Below are 20,655 nucleotides of genomic sequence, written 5' to 3'. Positions count from 1 at the left end.
GCTAGTTTGTTATCTGTATATAAAACTGTTGAAAAGGGTTTTATTTGTGTTTTTGATAAAAAATGGATGTAACTTTTATAAATCTGATACTTTTAATTTTACAGGTGAATCTGTTGCTCATTCCTCGCCCTGTGGTGGACTGTACGTTTTAGATGGTACTGTAAATGTTTCCGAGAATGTGGCGGATAATTTTTTTACACAAGATGTGCACTCTGGCTGTCAGGATAGTTATCAAATTTGGCATAAGAGGTTAGGACATTTGTGTCGTATAGGCATGAACCAACTGAAAAATCACAAGGTAGGTATAAAGTATACAGGAGTAGATAAAACTAGTTGTATCACTTGCGTGGAAGGTAAACAAGCAAGAAAACCTTTCAAAAGGTTAGCTTTTAATAGGGCTACTTCCCCCTTGGAACTTATCCATATGGATTTGATGGGACCGGTGTCTACAACTTCTTTTCAAGGAAATAGATATATGTTGACAATAGTAGACGATTATACGCGAAAAGTGTTTGCTTATTTTATTTCTTCTAAAACAGAAGTCAAAGATATATTTTGTGTGTTTCAATGTTTTGTTGAAAATCAGTTAGATAAAACAATTCAAGCAATTAGGACTGATGGAGGTAAGGAGTTCGTGAATAAAGAGTTTGTTGATTATCTTGCTTCAAAAGGTATAGAACATCAAACAACGACGCCTTATAGTCCTCAGCAAGTTGGAGTAGCGGAACGCACCCATCGTTCGGTTACAGAAAAGGCAAGAACGTTGCTAGCTGAAAGTTCACTATCGAAAGCATTCTGGGAAGATGCATTTCAAGTTGCCATTTACCTTAAGAATAGGTCTCCTCATCGAGCCTTAGGTGGACAAATTCCTTATGACAAATGGTATGGACGAAAAGGTGATCTTAGCCATCTAAAAGTGTTTGGTTGTAGAGCTCTAGTCCATATACCTTCGTGTCACAGGACGAAATTAGATGTCAAGGCACAGGAAGCAATTTTCGTCGGTTATTCTGAAAATCCAGGCACTTATATTTTTAGGGATCCTGCTAACCCACGAAAAGTTATTATATCCAGAGATGCAACCTTTTTTGAAAATTGCTTTACAGCGCTAAAGCAGAAGCAATCTGTCGCACAGTCAGAATCTATATTGTTATTTGATGAGCAAAAGGAGATTGAGTCTGAGTTTGATCATGACTGTCAATTCGTGACGCAGACTGGGCAAACTGTCAAATCGACAGAAGGTCATACACCGGTTATGTTTACAAGTTAAGTGGAGGTCCAGTATCATGGGAATCCAAGAAGCAACCTACTGTTGCGTTAAGTTCGGCCGAGTCAGAATATATGGCATTAGCGTCTGCCACGAAGGAAGCGTGTTACTTACGTCGGTTTATATACGAGATAACAGGTATACTTTGTTCAGTTAACTTAGCTTCTGACAGCCAAAGTGCCATTAATCTTGTTCGAAATCCTGTACACCACAGCAGGACGAAGCATATAGATACTAGGTTTCACTTTATTAGGAAAAGGTATCTAATAATATTGTTAAGTTAGAATATATAAAAAGTAACGATATGCCTGCTGATGTACTAACGAAGGCCCTCGGACCTCTAGCACACAAACGATGTGTAGTTAACTTAGGTTTAGAAACTTAATTATTTTATTTATTTTGTTTCTGTCACAACTGCGATTAAGGGCGGCTGTTGGAGATTGTAACCTTCGTCGTGACTTATTATTTTTTATATGTTCTATTTTTAGAACTAATTGTATTTTGTTTGCCATAGTAACTTCTCTTTTAGTCCGAAATAAACACTCATGTCAATAACATCTTTTTACTAACTTTATTTAATAACTAAGAACATATACCATATTTACAACATTAGTAATTATAAGTAAAGGCTTTGTAGACCTGGTTTACAAGTATCAAGTAGATTTAATTTGACAATCGTCGTATTAAACAGATAATCTGGATACTGGTCCTATTACCATAATTTGGGAGCATTGATTAGTGTGTGACTTTTGTAGTTGGTCAGTTAATACATTTACGACACGAATAGCAGAAGATGTGAAGCGCTTCGTTTATTATTAAATCGGTCTTAGACTAGTTTAACCTTAACTAAAAGCGGTTACATTAACCGCCAAATTATAATTGACGTTTAACGAAACCATGCTTAAATCACACTAATTAAGGCAACTACATTACTTACAGATAATTAATGAAACAACCTTTGACATCGGTTACATGAATCCAATTACGTCAGTTTGTTTTGGATGTTTATTCCCAGCGAATTCCCCATTCCCTAGAGAATGAATGGATAAATTATAATACTTGACCGAAACTACGACGACACGTGTTACCGTTTTGTATTACGTCTATCGAATTAAGAGTAGTAGTTGCATTATTTTTCGCCATTTAATATTTATTTGTGTATTTCGAATTTTGAATAATCCCCCAATGGTTTGTGCGAACGATATTTATTCTAAATGGTATAGTTGAATCCCATTTTCCGATATGGCGATAGTCTCGCCTCCTATCACATCATGGGACGGAATACACTTGGCGAAAAGTGGGTGCCCTAGTTGCGCCTCTGCATACCCCTTCGGAAATAAATGCGTGATGTTGTGTGTATGTGTGTGTGTGAATTCCACTTTCCAAATACATGCTTTCTTTGAATATTTATGACGGAACGATCAAGCCTACTTACAAAATTGATCTAATACAAATACATCGCAACAAATGGTAAAATTACCTCAAGAAGATAGCACATATAGCACTCATTTGGAAAATGGACTCAATCTATAGGATTGTTATGACACGTACAATTTAAGTCCAAAATACAAAAACCTTTATAGATTATAACCAAAAGGCAACAAATAGAGCGTCATATTTTATGATATACGCGTAACACATCAGTAATACTTAATTAATACTTCGCGCCAGTCATATAATCTAGCCATTCGATTATTACTCAAATTTAAACGTAATTAATGATTATAAAAAATCGATCGACCGTTTTAACGGGAGAGTGGATACACGACTTTATCTCAGTAAACTGTAGTCAGTACGTACGAGGAGCTCCTACGTTTCTGGCGACAATTGAATTCATTAGCAATTGAAGCACTTGATCGGAGATTGCACTGTCGGCCTACATTCGGCAAACTGCAGGATGTATTGCACACGAATACAGAGGGGACATGGACAGCCGCTACGGCACGCTGTCCGATAGCCCGCAGGAATGGGTGGCCACTAATCTGCTGCATGTAATGACACGTCCAAAGACGGAAGGATCAATCAGTTAGCACTTAGCGCTGACACTAAAGGAAATAACATAAACGTATATATCGAGTGGTGCACTTACGAGTTACGACTTACTGTACAGAACTTATACAGCGAGTGGGGCAATTGACCTTATTGACGTCAATATTTCTTCTATTTTAAATTATAATTTTATATAATATATTGTTTAGTAACTTTTTAAGTTATTTCGCATTACAGGTGATAAATTACATTAATGATTTATAATTGTAACTATAAAATAGTTTTATGATTTAATTTACTTAATAATAACATATAGATACAAGAAAGTCAAAATTAATACGGTGTGGGGTATTTACTACGTTTAAATTTAAGTGTTAACGTAGTTGTAAAGCTATTGTAGTACCGCTGTGAAACGGAAACCTTTGTTTGTTTTTTTTTTAATCGAATTTGTCAGTTACACCGTGTCACTATAAAAGTAATTTAAAAGTAGGGATATAGTATTCACCTCTAGTTTACACAAAAAGATAAGCGATATGAGGTAAAAATTTTAGAGCTTTCTACATCTGCGTTGCGTAAAAACTAACACAAAGATATCATGAGAGCTTTTAGCTTTTAGTAGGTCAGAGTTACGGACAGCAATAAGCGCTACGGGGCATTTGCAAAACTGTAAAATTCGAGAATTTTTTCCGTTATTAGTTTATCTAAAAATTTAAGTATTGGTCGGCAAACGAGGAAACGGGTCGCCACTTATTAAGCAATATTCATAAATCAATACAACATTCCGGAAGAATAAGGTATTAATAAAGGGAAAGAAATAGACCCTAGGAACAGGACACAGATTTTTCGGTTTTCAAAGGTAACACTTACATAACAAAAGCAGCAGCGAGCTATCAGTAATTTGCAGGTCACTTCGGAGTCCCGCTCGCCAGTTTATATACGAAATACAACAGCAAGCTTTAACTGTATGGAAACCTGCAGATTACAATTGGATTAAGCAAAGTAATGTGGGGTTTTAACTCATCCACGAGTAGTCAGTTTAATTTCAGGGTGATTTTTTTGTATACTTAATATATTTAACAGTTAAGTGGCATTCGTTTGTCTATTTTTACAAAAATAAAAAAGAGATTTCACTCTCATTTCCCACATAATGTATGATCCGGATCAAAATTAACTGATAACGCAGAAACATATTAAGTAACTAATTAGAAATATAGCGGCTACTAACAATGCAAAAGAAAATTCTTATTATTCATATAAAGAAATATGTTTTATGCAGGCCGCAACGTTCCTGAGAATATAATTAATTAATTTAAGCACATCGTAGACTAATCAAAGAAAATTACAAGCTCACTTAACGACCCCATTAACAAAGGAAAATAGGAGTTCAATTAGAAATATTAATACGCGATGCAAAAAGTTATTTCAAATTGTGTTGGTATTTTAGTTCAAATGTGCTCATTGTTACTTATAAAACGCATTCTATTGTTCAGGAAAACAAAAGATAATAACAAATACTTCTGCAATAATAATACTACCTAATGGGTTGATACTAAAGAGCGTCAACCCACATCTTCAGAAGCTCTCAAGTGGCTGTTGGGTCAAAAGCCAGATGCAGAAAGCAGTATTGCTGAACATGGCAAGCATTGTGCAGATATTGCTCACTTTAAATCCCTAACTACCGGTGGCTTGGGTTATATTTTTAGATCCTTTGTTGTTTTTAAGATATATATAAAAATGTGAGAAATTCGTATTAATTCATAAGTATGCTCTAGGAGGTAATTACTGTACATTATTGTCAATAATGACATGCAGTAAGCTGAATGGAATTTATATCTTTTAATTGTGCGTTGTGTGAAAATAAATAAATAATAATGATGAAACTTTTATTGCCAAAATAAATACAGATTAAAAAAGGAACAATCTTACAAAATACATAAATATGGCAAAAGGAAGTGGCTAAGCTAGCTGCTGTCTGAGGTGTAAAACTCGGCCAGCATTGGTTTTCACCACTTCTGATCCCTTTGGCGTTAGGCGTGGTTACAACTAACTACTCGTCCATTAATAAAAAGTATAGTATTTTCATTTAATTGCAATATTCGGTTAATTGAAACATACAAGTAAACATTTCTATTTTGGTTTTATTAACACTTTTGAATCAGGTAGCACTTGCAATATTAGTTATAAATCTCAACACTTTGACATGCGACTCACCTTTGATAATATTTTTGTTGATGAATTGAAATTTCACCTCTCTGTTGTAATCTGTCAAAACGGTCATCATAGGTTGCCTATTGTATAGTTTATACCTTTATGTACCATTTCCTATATAATAATTATAATTGTAAATATTATAGTACACATTTAAGAATAATTTGTTCTAATTGATTAAGTAATTTAAACCGTGTGAAATAACTATCCGCCGTAGTTTCATATAAAGCGTTCTTAATTATGTTTCATAATGTTCGCAGTACATTTATTAGTGATTAAACCTGTTATCCGCTATTTCACGGGTATTATTAAACTAGATTGAAATTTAATTAGTATCTTTATTAAATTTATTATTCTTTCCAGGACATCAAGTTTTTGCTCCTGCCGTGGGTGGTAGCTATGGGCTTGGAGACGCTCGTAGAGATCATCAACTTGGTTTACCTTTTCTACCTCCAGACAGTAAGTATCTTTAGCTAATTATCAAAAGGATAATACAGAAGTATCCACACTTTGCCGAGATTATGTCCCATTGTAATACGAGGCAAGCCTACCATATCGTCACATTCTGGTGCAAATTTTAGCTCCTACCAATTAGGGCTCAAATATTCATTTTATTTTTGTTGTCCAACTCGTATTCAAACCTAGAACATCATTCACAGCCAAAGTACCTTGGATTAATTATGGGTACTTATTAAAAATATTGATTATGCTTTCCTCCAGTCGATGAATGATAACAATTATGATTTAATATGGGTAAAACTCAATCAGTGTTTATTCGCCTCTGTAGTTACCATTTACCACTATATGTGCGATCAGCTCTATTTTAATTAATAAAATCAATAACTAATTAGTATAATGACACTAAACACGCGTCAGGAAAAAGCTTTTACCCACAACGGTTTCTCGTAATAATGTGTGTATTATTTGGTTGTTTTATGGGCAATAAGTATATCGTGTCCGTGTTATTACGTATAGAAACCATTATAATATCCAATTACGCCCAAAACTTGGCACCATTCGTACCTAAAAGACTTATATTTATCAAAATACGTAGGAGTAAGAAGGACATAATATTATCAATTTCAAACAAAGAGATGGGTTATACGTAATGTAAATATTTTTTATTGATTTTATGTAATATTTATGTTATATTATTTAAATACAATAGCGGCGATAGTCTAGTTGGATATGAAACGGAGTGCCGAGACGAATGTCCGCAGATTCAAATCCCAAAGACACACACCTAACTCTAACTTTTCGAAAACTATATTTGTCTTCTTTGTAAATTATCGCTTGCTATAACAATGAAGAAAACATTAAAATTTATATACTATTTTTTGATAAAATTTTCTTTTGAACCTTTTTTTATTCTCTGCTAATACGAAAGACTTGTACACTCGTTTCGGTTTCTGCCAAAAACGTTTTTATCAAACACTACTTAGTATGCAATAATGTACAAACGGACGTGATGTTTTACAATCCATATTTCCAGAGAAGTTAATTTTGGGGCCAAAAGCTTAATACTAAAGAGTTTTTTAGATTATCGAATAACGGATCAGTTATAACTGAAGCACCGTTTACAATCGAAATATTATTATTTTCGAATGAAAATGAGTAAATTAACAATAAGTATTCTATAGTTTTTTTAAGTCTGCCTCCGTCAATTTATTTATTTATTTCTATGGTACACCGCCAGTATTAACAAAATTAAACTTCTAAAGACAGAAATCATTAGTGGCTGATATATATGCCTATTACAGGTATACACATTACACAATTATATTTAAATTACAAGTTAACTTAAATACCTTATACAAAAATGAGATAGGAGAGTAAGATAAGATGAATTTAATTATGTAGTTGATGTAAGAGGCTTACAAAAGATTAATAATATGTTTTTAAAATTATGAACTTTATCATTAAAAATAACAAGCTTAACCTACTTACTGGTTACTGGTTTTGTACTACTACTTACTGGTTTTGTATTAAATCGTGAAAATATATAATATTTTCCACAATATTTTCCTTACATATCTTAGTGTACACTAAAAGATTTTCCACGTATAAAAACGAGATAAAAGCGAAGAAACGTAAATCACCGTGATATCAATTGCATGAGAGAATTTGATCGCCCTTGAGGGGCTTCCTTATGCTTCCGGATTGTTGAATACGCATTATTCACGAAACTTTCTTATATTTACTTATCATACAGTTTCGTTTAGTTATTGTTTTGCTTAAGGTCGCGTAAGGTCAATAAGGTGTTTTTCGATATATAATTAGTTAAATCTCTACAAACATAACCGAAGCTTTGCGTCTTTTTCCTAAATGAAACATACGTCAAATTAACTTAATTATATAACAACAGGCATAAAATATATTTTCCAAGATAAGAAAATGGTAGATGAAATTTCGTCGGATCTTGATTAAAAACAAGACACGTGCAATTTGGAAATAATTTTCCTCGAAGGGTGTATAAATTAACTAGACGTGGTGATGTTAAATGAATAAGTATTATGTATTATTTCTAACCCTTAAACTGATTACGACATTAATTTTGTTTAGGTATATTTTATTTATTAATTTTATTTTTTTTAATTTACCCGAATCCAAGGCGTTAAGTAGTTACGGTAATAAAATAATTTTCTTTTAGCCGTCGTTTAGAATTCTGCCACGTGGAGCAGCCACCTAACTTTTCAATATAAAGTAAATATCCTTGATTCCTTTATTATATTTGGATGTCGACTTAAAAGAATTACGACTTCAGCAAACCGTAACAAGGAATCTCAAGACCATATTATCACTTGTGCCCGATATGAGAACAACAAAATTTAAATGCCCATAAGATAAAAATATTACATACATACATACATAACATCACGCATTTATCCCCGAAGGGGTATGCAGAGGTGCAACTAGGGCACCCACTTTTCGCCAAGTATGTTCCGTCCCATGATGTGATAGGGGGCGAGCCTATCGCCATACCGGGCACAAATTCCAGACTCCGGGCTGATACTGAGCAGAAAAAACTCAAATATCACTTTGTAAAATTTGAAAAAATATTACGAGAGCATTATTCACGATTATAAGTACTTTAATATACATTTAACAGCTGTATAACATCTTATTTAAAAGGTTGGTTGATATTATTAAATTATTAGTATGAATATTTTAATTAAAGCATTTCAATCACTGTCTTACTATAAGGACAATAATAGTTTTTAATTACAAAATAAAAGAGAAATAGGATTTGATAGGTAAGAAGACGTCATTGTAAATGTGCATAATCCTGAGGCATAATCAGTCAGGATTTTAGATCACACGTCAGACTGACTGACGGTTATTAATGAATACTAAATATTTGCAAAAGACGATTATTTTATGAATGAATAAGACATAGAAAAAATTATTAAGAATTGAACTGATTGAACGACTAGTGGACGCTAGAAACCCAAATTTATGTATCAATGTAACTTTTGACGAAAATTTACCGATTTTACGGATAATTTTAAGACATCGTATTTTTTTCTTTTGTCAAATATTATGTATTCAGTAACAGCTATTATTTTTTTGTATTAAAAACTAGAGGTGTATATCTGCAATGTATGTCTTACTTCTTATTTTACTAATATTATTTAAACATAAGTAAAAATGTTTGTATGTTCCCATGTTTGAATATTTGTTTATACTAAACTCGAAACAACTAAATGGTTTTGCATGAAATTTGACACAAGGATAGTCCTTGTCCTAAAGTAACGTATAGGCTATCTGAGTTATTTGCTTCCATAGGCAATAATAGAGGTTTGTAGTCAGATTAGGTGTCTTACACGTGGCGCTCAGAATGGCTATATTGAGTTTTAGGGACTTTGGAGCGGCAGACTTTTCTAAACATAGTCTGATTGAAAAACAGAAATACTCCTTAAATGAACATTAAGCGTAAGCGTAATTTATCGTTTTAATAAATATAACGGAATTAGAAACAAATGACATAGACTTTTGTGGTCCTTTTAGTACAACGATATTTTGTGAATTTATATACGTATAAGACCATAGGAAATAGAATAATTCAAATGTACAAATACAATTGTATGGATTGCACGTAATCCTAGTTGCATTTACAGTTCCAGATTAGCCTGAGGCGCAAAGGCTGCCCATTCACTATTATAGTATTGATATGTACCTAACCTTATTATTCACTTATAGTACATATTTATTTGATTTTTTCTCTTTGTATTATTTGTATATATTTTTTTTATTCTTCTAACACAGTCCGTGGGTCATTAAGTAACTACTAGGTAAGTAAATGTTCCAGTGGAAAAGCAGCGCCAGGAACATCTTGCCTTGTTATAAATGTTCGTGTGCGTCCGAGTATATGGTGCGAATAATTGTTTGTTTCTTTCTTTTTCGTGTAAGGCTAAAAAAAGCATACAATATTATCTAAATTACGTGCTCCTCAAATAGGCAACCACGCTTACAGTGTACTACTAGCTTACACGCTAGGTAAGTATATGGTTTACAATAGAGGTTATGTGTAACATATACAGCAACGACAAACATCAACCATTGTGTGGGCTTGAACATGCATACACATTTACGCACACACATACCTTCACATACATACCTACAAATACGTATGTACATTTAGGTAAACAAATAAACCCCGACGAGTGTTTTAATATAGATACGCTTTGTATGTGTACTTTATATTCTATTGGATGAAAAGTTAGAATTTCCATATAATACCAACGTAGGCACTTAGTTCGCTCGTTATTCGAATGCCTAGATTATTAGTATATTATACCTAAAAAGTCTAACTTTCTGTTTACTAAACGTTTATTACTCAGATAAAATCAGCTGCGTAGCGTAGTAGAGACAGCAGGCGCGGCAATTTCACGGGGAAGACGGCAGCAAAATACCTTAAATAAAATATTTTCAAAATTGGAACTTAGTCCTTCAGTATTTTATCGCACGTAGGTAGCTAGTTATGGGTATCGTTTCTTTATTTTGGTTTTTTTGTTCAAGGCCCTTTTTTGCTCTGGTCCGGCGATGGGCGGGAGAGGGGAAAAATCCACGCTGTGTTACTTAATAAAATAGCATATTAATATTTAATAAATAGCACCATATTAATCAAGTTGCATATACCTAATTTGCCGAAGCCATAGTATTTCTTTTTATTTTTAAACGCAAACCCAACAAAGAGTAAGTATATTTGTTTCACTGGACATTATGATGTTATTAAGTTATTGTTTGAAAATAAGGGAGTTTGCGCTGCGGCGAAGGCAAACGACAACCAAAGTTAAAGTTTTATACAGTATGATGTACTGTCTGTCCATAGAATTATTTCAAAGATAATTTTGACCAAAGATCGTCTGAGTAAAAATCTTTTTCGGACAAAAACATTTTGATTCGACTTTAATAATAACATCAGCCCAGTATTATATACTTGCCCACTGCTGAGCACGGGCCTTCTCTACTACTGAGAGGGATTAGGCCTTAGTCCACCACGCTAGCCTAGTGCGGATTGGTAGTCTTCACACACCTTCGAAATTCCTATAGAGAACTTCTCAGATTCGACTTTGTATTATAACATTATGTAACATTTTGGCTTTTTGTGGCGGATTTTTACTAGTCCAAAATTTGTTTTAGGCACAATTAAGTATATTATCGGAGTAGTCACTTGACTGCGCAGTGCGCACGTCACTGCTGCACGTGCACGTACATTGTCGTATTTTAATAATAATTGGAGACGAACTCATTCGCTCAATGCAGAGATCACGATACAAGTGCTTTTAGTAAATTAGAATAAGTCCTTATATACCTAATTACCTATAAATGTAAATACGTCACATTTTTATCAGATGGATAAACGAAACAAATAATTTATAAATAAATTAAATATTAATAATAAATAGTAATAGCAGCCCTGTATTATATACTTGCCCACTGCTGAGCACGGGCCTCCTCTACTACTGAGAAGGATTAGACCTTAGTCCACCACGCTGGCCTAGTGCGGATTGGTAGACTTCACACACCCTCGAAATTCCTATAGAGAACTTCTCAGGTATGCAGATTTCCTCACGATGTTTTCCTTCACCGTTAAAGCGAACGATAAATTCACAAAGAATACACACATAATTTTTTAGAAAAGTCGGCGGTGTGTGCCCTTGGGATTTGAACCTGCGGACATTCGTCTTGGCAATCCGTTCCACACCCAACTAGGCTATCGCCGCTTACGAAATTAAATATTAATGGAGTTCAATACACTTCATCCCCGATAGCAATTATTATTATAATTACAAACGCTAATGAATAATATCCTAGTAAGTAATTGTCAATTTTTCTCCTCCTATAAGACTGTGTTCAATAAGCTTCCCGCAGTATGTGTTCTTTTTTCTTTCAGGAATCATACAAATTACTTTAGAAACACACGTAAAGCCATTTGGCCTTACAGAATTAAATTAAGTGTGACATCATTTGATCATGATATTAAAGTCACAATTGAATGCTCTAAGGTACGTCTCAGATTGCCTTGTTTGTGGATAAACATAACAATTAATACAAACACGACGTGAACAAGTATACTATATTTTCCGTAGCCAGATTACGAACCAAAGGCACAAAGGACGGCGGTCCTCTTGTATCACTTTATATTAAAATTTCCCATCGTTCCGCAAAAATGGTCTTTTTTTCTCTGGCAATTTACACCAGGTTCTGACTCGCGTGTGGATACGCAAAATTGCTTCCTGCCAACTTCATTCAAATTCATGGACATTGAGCGTTTGACTGTTCTGAATGAAAAACCATAGCAATTTCACCTCTCCAAATATGGTTATAACCTCGTTGGAACTCTCGCGACAAACTTTCTGTACGTTGACGGCGTGTGTGCGGTTTAATAGGCTTTAGCTGTAATGAGTTTTCGTATCTGTAATTTAATCATCTTGTTTTCAAATTTAGTTCATTTGAAGGGTGTAAAGGTATAAGTGACCTAGCAACCAAGTTATTCAAAAAAGATATTTAGTTCAACTCTAAGTAATGTAAATGAACAAGACATTGTAGTTGTTCCATAACCAGCCAATTAAACTGAACAAAAGAGATAATATAAACTTTCCTGCTGTTAAAATAAAATTTACTTTGAAAAATATAAATATGTAAACGTTAATGATAAAGGACTCAAATTAGTTAACCCTCTGAAAATAAAACACGCAAAGTCAAAGCTTCCACTCGTCTTCATGTTCGGGTCGAAGAACTGAAGTGCACTGAACTGTAGTCCCCAAAGTGAAGATCAAAGAGTATAAAATATTGCACAAATAATAGCAAACGGATTACCTACTACCTTCGCTTGATTAATAGACTGTAATAATATACACATTTCTGCCGAATTCGACCTCATAAAGTGGTCTTAAATATCGCACATTTTACGATTGGACCGAATCAAACAGTTCGCCGAACATAATGCCAGATTTTATTATACCGTGCCTGTGTTAATGGCATCTGTAAGATTATTTTTACAGACTATAAACAGGTTGATGCTTAATAATGGTTCGTTTAATCAAGCTATTTCCACGCCATTGGCGGCACGAAGTTTGGCAAACAAAATTGAACTGACGCGTTAACGGTATTTAATTGCCAATGTGACCATTAAGAAAAATTAAACCCTCGAAAAAGCCACATGTGATGTCACACGATATAAAATACATTTTTTTCATCAGAATATATTACTAGTGACAATACATATTTATGTTTAATCTTTGAATTGTCGACGAAGATGAGACAATGATAGTTAATTTAAAATTCCACATGAAACCTAATCTTTATTAGGAACATTAAACCTAAATACCAGTTCGAGATAAACTTTAAATTATAAATACTAATACAAATAAATAAAGGGTACGTTCTACAATCTTATTATATGTGCACAGAATCTTTAACCCGTATTTTTATCTCACAAGTAAAGTTTGTCAAGTTTGAACTTAAATATACCTACTTAGATACCTTACCTACAAGTTTGTATGGAACCCTCGGTGTGCGAGTCCAATTCGTCCGCACTAGTCCGGTTTTTTTAAATCCCATTTCACGTTACTCGAACACTATATCTATAAAGGATATAAATATCAGATAGATTATATAAATATTAGTTACTGAGTGACGTTTTAAATAGAATTTTCGTATTGGTTAACGAGATTAACAACTTCTGAGTAAATGCTATTCGTCATATAAATATAACCTGACCAAACACAAAAGTTACACTCGAATCTTTGCTCCCAAATAACTGGTAATAAAATGAGTACTATCTAAATTACCTGTTTAATATTATAACTGTCAAAAAAAACTTGAAACTTGTGAAATAAGCCTTAATACATCTAATATGAGGACGTGAGTTAGAAAATTGGATAGCATGATTACATACGCAACGTTCTCGTCCCAAGCAATACAATATAGCCTACCCGAGCTAACTCTGTCAGCTATTTTGTATTGGCCAGTACGAATAGCTGTCTATATAAGACCCAGACCTAAATTGCATACGGTATTGGAATATTCTTGATTAAATTCTAGTGTATCACGGTTCAGGAGTCCTTTGAAAAAAAATAGTCTATCTGCATATATATTGCTTATTTCAATTTAGATATCTGAGTTTGCATTATGTATGACATTGTATTTTTTTTATGATTTCTCTTACAGCTCTAACAGCCACAGGGATTGTTGCACTAATGAAATAGCCTAGTAATTATGTTAAAATACCTTTATATATTTAAGTTAATATTTATTTTATAACTTCGGTATCGATTTTCTTAACTGTTGACATCAAGGACGTGTGCTATTTTTTTCAATTATTATACACTTGAATTAAACAGGAATAAAGATCAGTACTTACTTTCATTTATGCGCTATGATAGGGGAACACATCCTTCACTGCGCATGATCTAGTAGCCTCGGGACAAAACAGGCTTATTATTAAAAAAAAAAACAACGATAGCAGAAAAAGCAAACAAATAAAAGTCAGTACTGAGCCTTAATTAGGACTTCCTAAGCCCTTCTGGCATTTTAACACAGGCGATATTTTTTAAAAAGAACATGCACACTCTTGTTTTTAAAATCATTTAATTCTTATTTTCTTGCTTTGTAAGGTACTGTTGCGTAAGATTAAACTTATGAAGTAGAACATAAAAACTGAACGACAGTACAATTGTATGCAGTATAGTGAAGTCATTGTTGACATAAACCATTTTTTGTATGCGATATTATAAACATTTCAGCAAAACTGTCACACGTTTGCTATCAAAACTGATTTTAACAAAGTGACTTGTCACTAAAGATTTTGTAGACCCATTACTACATCTCAGGGGTGTAGCTACCGCCGTATCGGCCGTATCAGTGATACGCCTGAGCTTTGGGACCCCTCTTGGCCCATATCTACATTAAACTAAGCAGGCGCCCAAAAGTTCATATATACCCACATATGCTATTGATATATCTAATATAATCTACAAGACAATTTTCTTAAGATAAAAAAAACCTATAAGAGTAAAACGTCAGAGTATGAGCTGGAACAACGCGATGGTAATTCACTCAGTTTGGCTCCCTGCATAACCCTCGTGTTGACCTAAAAACTTGAACAAGCTTACTGCTAATAAAAATGCATAGATATGAACACTGACGTAGCATTTCGTCACTTCAAGCAAACTGAATATAATAAAACAGAAATTGCGCTGACAATTTTGCGAAGCGAGGATTTAAAATTTCTTGAGCCGAAGCTTTTGTTTACTTATAAATAATTTTATATGAAGGTAACCTGTCTCAAGGTTATATTAATAGTTAGGTATATATAAATATGAATAGATTTGTGATAGTTAACGAATTATAAGTAATGATTAGTACATCTATGCTTCGTATTAAGGACCTTAACTGTTAGTGTATTACAACTTACAAGTAAACTCGTATGCACCACAAATATAACAATTGTAACTTCAATGGATTTCTATAAAATCAAAAAGAGAAACAAAAAGGCAAAGCTAAAAATATTTCATTATTTATTTCCATGGCTTAGAAAGTAATGACGCACTATGTAATTATTAATAAGCGTATTTAATTCTTGTAAACTCTTCGCGTTCGTGCATTATGAAATATCTATACGAAATTCTAAATAAAATAAATGTACATAATATGTAAATTAAATAAATGTACACAGCTGGCGTTGCATCGAAGTGAATGAGTTTGTTCGTTCGTTCGTCCCTCATTTAAGATGTCGAATCAGCGTTTTTAATCCTAGCAGTTATGAATGTATTATAGTGATAATGATCTTAAGTATATTGCCTATAATATAGAAGAAAGAAAAAAGTTTATTGTTGGAACAAAGATAAAAAATTAAAATCACTAAATCCTACATAACATAAACAATTATTGCACCAACAATGGGCCTCCTATTTAGCTATATACTGCAATACCACCTATGTACTACAGCGCTGGTTTTCAATAAACTATAATTAAGCTATTTAGTTATATTCTACCGAATTAGCATTGACAGTCTAGTAAATAACTTACAGCTTAAATCAATAGTGCTAAGCTAGGAGCATAAAATTATGACCAGGGATTCTTTATAAGTTAACGGAAGGTCTACCTAATTTTAAAACCTACATAAAATCATTACGTGAATAAAAAAATCCTTTCTGTAAATTTCAGCATATTACTACATATTGCAAAATTTAACACTAAAATAAGTTACAAAAAACCATAGTATGTTTTTGCACTACAATACAAAAAAAAACACAAAATATATAGTAGGTCTGTTAGGAACCGGGCTTTCTTCAATCACTGCCTTATAATGTTATGGCAGAGGTGGTCACTAAGTAAATAAATATTATTATAACAGTAAAGGAGGTACAAATACAACTCTCGTACTTGTATTTTGTTTGTTACAGATGGATTTCAACCCGATTACGTCGTTTCTCTTCACACTCGATTTCTTCATCATAATGCTGAACGTAAGTAGTTTATATTATAATCTTCATAGGACTGACTTATTATCCTACAAATAACATAAATGCGAAAGTTTGTCAGGATGAATGTATGTATGCAAGTTTGTTCCTCTTTCACGAAAAAACTCAACGGATTTGGATGAAACTTTTCAGTACTATTGATTACTTATATATCAGAATAACAAATAGGCTACATTTTATAATGAGTTTGTGTAAGTTGGTCATAATATAACGATACATATCAAGTAAGTCGAAAAAAAATTATCTATCAGAAAACTCCTTCACGCGGGCGAAGCCGCGAGCAAAAGCTAGTCACTAATAAATATAACCCAAACAAATTTATAATGACAATTGTATGGAAAAAGCAGTTTATTTGACACTTTTATTTAGTCGGGTGATAATTTATTTGATGGTTTTTTTAATCCGACGGCGTGATGGTTGAGAAACCTTCCAAACATTTTTTTATAACGCGTAGCTATTATATAATAGATAACCTATTTAAAAAGATATGACACGGCGTAAATACTATTATCAAATCAGTTTCATTTCGCCTCCGTTTCCCATGGGGACATTTTATGTCGAGAAAACTTACTTTTGATGCGCGCAGTCTATTATAGACGATGTAAGTAGACCAATAGATCTCAGTGGCCTCTTAATAATATAATTTTAGGTATGCCCATTTACTTACAAAAGGATATATAGGGTGTTTATTCACATTTTTATAGATTTCTCAAAACATTTTACTTATAATTTTTATAGATAATTTGATTAATAATTTAATAAAAGACGTTGGACGTGAATAATTAATAACTTATTTACTGATACTGATATTTTATTTAAAAAATAAGTTAATCTTTTTTAAAAAATTTTATAAAGATTATTTTAATGAAACATAAGTATTTGCGGGCACTTTTTGACTGGCACCCTGTAAGTAATCAATGCATTCTCCGACTGGTAAATATATTATGTAAAAATGTAGTGTGATTAACTACTTAATGAACTTACTGATTTTGCAAACGGATACCGTATTATTAGTACACAATACTAGGATCCCACTTAAAAAAGTAATCGGAATTCATAAAATCAAGGATCGAGAAATAATTAAATCTCCGTTCCAATAATGAAAAAGCATCAAGCGTCGCAAAGCAATATATGCTGTATGTTTTGTGACGGTATAGCCTATTTCCTGAAGACGGATGTTAGTGCGCGATAGAGTTTACCTAATGTAGTTATCGACGTATATGTAATATTCTGTTTTTGTATATATTTTTATTTAAATCTAAACAAACTCATGACTTTTGCAAGAGTTCCTCAAGGAGTCAGCTCGATTTAAATATAAAATGTAACAGTGTTAAATTAAGGCGCGTTGGGGTAAGATCGTAGGAGGTATAACATCGTATAAATCAAATAACTCGTAATTGTGTTATAATTTTTGTTTTCGGACAACACTACCTGCGACCCCATCTTGTACCCTACGTTCCACATGAGTGAATCCGTCAAGTAAATAATGTTTACGGTGCTATCAAACAGAATATCGGTGTTTTGTCGTTCCCTGGCAGATCCGGATTAACCCCATGCAAGAATTTGCCTAATTTTAATTAAGTATTTACTGTTTTCAATTAATTTTGTAGGTATATACTATCATAAAGGAAATAAATCTTGTGACTTGTTTATTGAAATTTGTCGAAACACGTATATTCCCTGAGATCCGATCTTTACACATACCATTATTTGTCGTTAAAGAACGGATAAAAATCGTTCGATCTAGCACTTGTAAAATATTGCAAGTTTTTATCAAAATTTATACACGAAAACGTCTGAACTCACTAATTGTGTATTTGTTTTTAGCTCAGATGAATGGTCGATTTGGTTTATTTATTGTTTATTTACACGTGTATGTACTATTTCTTCGAATATTTTTAATAATACCTACAGTATCACTCATGTGGGGTATGATCGTCTGCCTAGAACTATTAAAAAAACAAAGTTCGCTTCTAAAAATATCTTACGAAATTTATAATTTTTTTTGAATGTTTATAAATGAATATCTAGATCAGAATATGCTCTTTATATGGATTTTAGAATCCCTGTATCATAGACGATTTTAGATAGTAGTCCGAACTATACCTGTGAAGGTCCTATCTTTCTCACACATTTCTAAAAGTATGGTACTTTTTTAAAGCCCTATAAAACATTAACTGTTATATATAAGGGATTGAAAAAATATATACCATTTAGTATATTTAATAACATATAGCTAAGTTAATGATTCATTATGATAGCTCCTATAGAATTATTGTAAAAAAATAATTCGAGAAGACTGTTTAACACGTCGAAAAAGCGTCCGATTTAACCCCAATCTTCCATCTTATGAACAGGGTAGTTTCTAAAGATGTCTGGATATTGTTTAAAAATGCGGAAGTCGCTAAATGATCGTGCTTTGGAGTAAAATAGGTTACTATTGGTCCAAAAAATTGCATAGTAAAAGTCCTATCACACACTCGAGCAGAGCCCCGAGATTAAATATGTCTTGAACTCACACTTACTAATTTAGACGGATACGTTAACTACAGCCGTTAATTTTCCACAGTGTAATTATATTATAAAATATACCACACAACCTTTATTAAAGCCGAGATGTCAAGGGCGTATAAAGGTAGAAATATATTAATGCAGATTCATTTGTATTTTAGAGGCGGATAAGTAAATAACTAGAAATTAAAAATCCAATTTATCTTTCTTTGATATTGTGAAAAGATTTTTATGAGTAGGTATCGTCGTAAAAGAATTAAGTTCCCGAGTAAAAAATCTTTTTTACAAATTACACTATGTGTGATAAAATAATTCTTTTCAATATTTATTATTATTATTTTGTTACATGGGATGGCATTTTAGTTGTTGGGGAAAAAAAATTCAGACTACATTGATTTTAACTATAATCGTTGATGTGAACGAAAAACTTCATTTACATAATATGTATTTGGGTTTTAAAATATCTACACTATTCGACTCTTCACTAACAAAGATAATGTAGCGTGGCAAAGGCGAACTGGTCGCGTTTAAGGGTCCATTTATCTCTTGAAGAACCTCTTTACGATCTATAAGCATATATTATAAAGTGACATAATTGAAAAAACTGCCACTTTGCGAATAATAACATTTTGCTTGAGCAGTACCGCGGCGTCGATGTTCAATTTACGCAATATTTCATGGAAAAACGTTTACCGTCTGACACTTCGAAAGTAAACAATACCTTTTATCCTTAAAGTATGTTATTATAAATAATAAAGGCCAAACTTTGTACTTTCTGCGATATTTTTAAGAGGATTAAGCTATGTGCCATTTGTTTGAATGTGGACGAAGTAAATTGTACTTTCTAAATTATTCATAATATATATTTTTCGCCTACAATAAGGTGTGAAAATATTCGCGAAATACTTACTATTCGTTAATTTAATTACAGAATATTGTGGCCAATAACGATTACGGCTGCATTTTGATAAAGTTGTTTAATTTAATTTTGGCGGTAACAAGCCGGTGCGTTCCTCCTTTTTTATTATGTTTTTTATTTGCATATTAATATTAAACTACTATACCCTGAGGGAAATATCGTGTATAAATCGTAATGATTATTTATAATAAAACATGAGTATCAAGAATTATAAAAAGTTCATACTGAACCGAACACAACTGATGATAAACGTAGGAAATGATGGCACAACCCGAAACTACACATAACTAGCGCGTTGTAAGACTAGCGCAAACCGACTACACACACTTATCAAATAGCCCATTATATAAGGTGCGTTGGGGTTCAATCGGACGCTTTTTCGACGTGTTAAACAGTCTTCTCGAATTATTTTTTTACAATAATTCTATAGGAGCTATCATAATGAATGATTAACTTAGCTATATGTTATTAAATATACTAAATGGTATATATTTTTTCAATCCCTTATATATACTTAACAGTTAATGTTTTATAGGGCTTTAAAAAAGTACCATACTTTTAGAAATGTGTGAGAAAGATAGGACCTTCACAGGTATAGTTCGGACTACTATCTAAAATCGTCTATGATACAGGGATTCTAAAATCCATAAAAAGAGCATATTCTGATCTAGATATTCATTTATAAACATTCAAAAAATTATAAATTTCGTAAGATATTTTTAGAAGCGAACTTTGTTTTTTTAATAGTTCTAGGCATACGATCATACCCCACA

At 32.7% G+C, this 20,655-nt stretch overlaps 1 protein-coding gene across 1 annotated transcript in view; it reads left to right on the top strand.

Annotated features, from left to right (window-relative positions):
• LOC115448606 overlaps window positions 1-20,655 on the top strand; it is a 160,978-nt gene that overhangs the window by 79,758 nt on the left and 60,565 nt on the right. The window contains exons 5-6 of the mRNA XM_037444047.1: window positions 5,825-5,920; window positions 16,375-16,437. Of these exons, the coding sequence (XP_037299944.1) occupies window positions 5,825-5,920; window positions 16,375-16,437 (159 nt within the window). The remainder of the gene's footprint in view (window positions 1-5,824; window positions 5,921-16,374; window positions 16,438-20,655) is intronic.

This window comes from Manduca sexta, chromosome 27, assembly GCF_014839805.1.
Source record: "Manduca sexta isolate Smith_Timp_Sample1 chromosome 27, JHU_Msex_v1.0, whole genome shotgun sequence".
In the NCBI taxonomy this organism is placed as follows: Eukaryota; Metazoa; Arthropoda; class Insecta; order Lepidoptera; family Sphingidae; genus Manduca; species Manduca sexta.
This window is presented reverse-complemented; position numbering and strand designations above follow the sequence as displayed.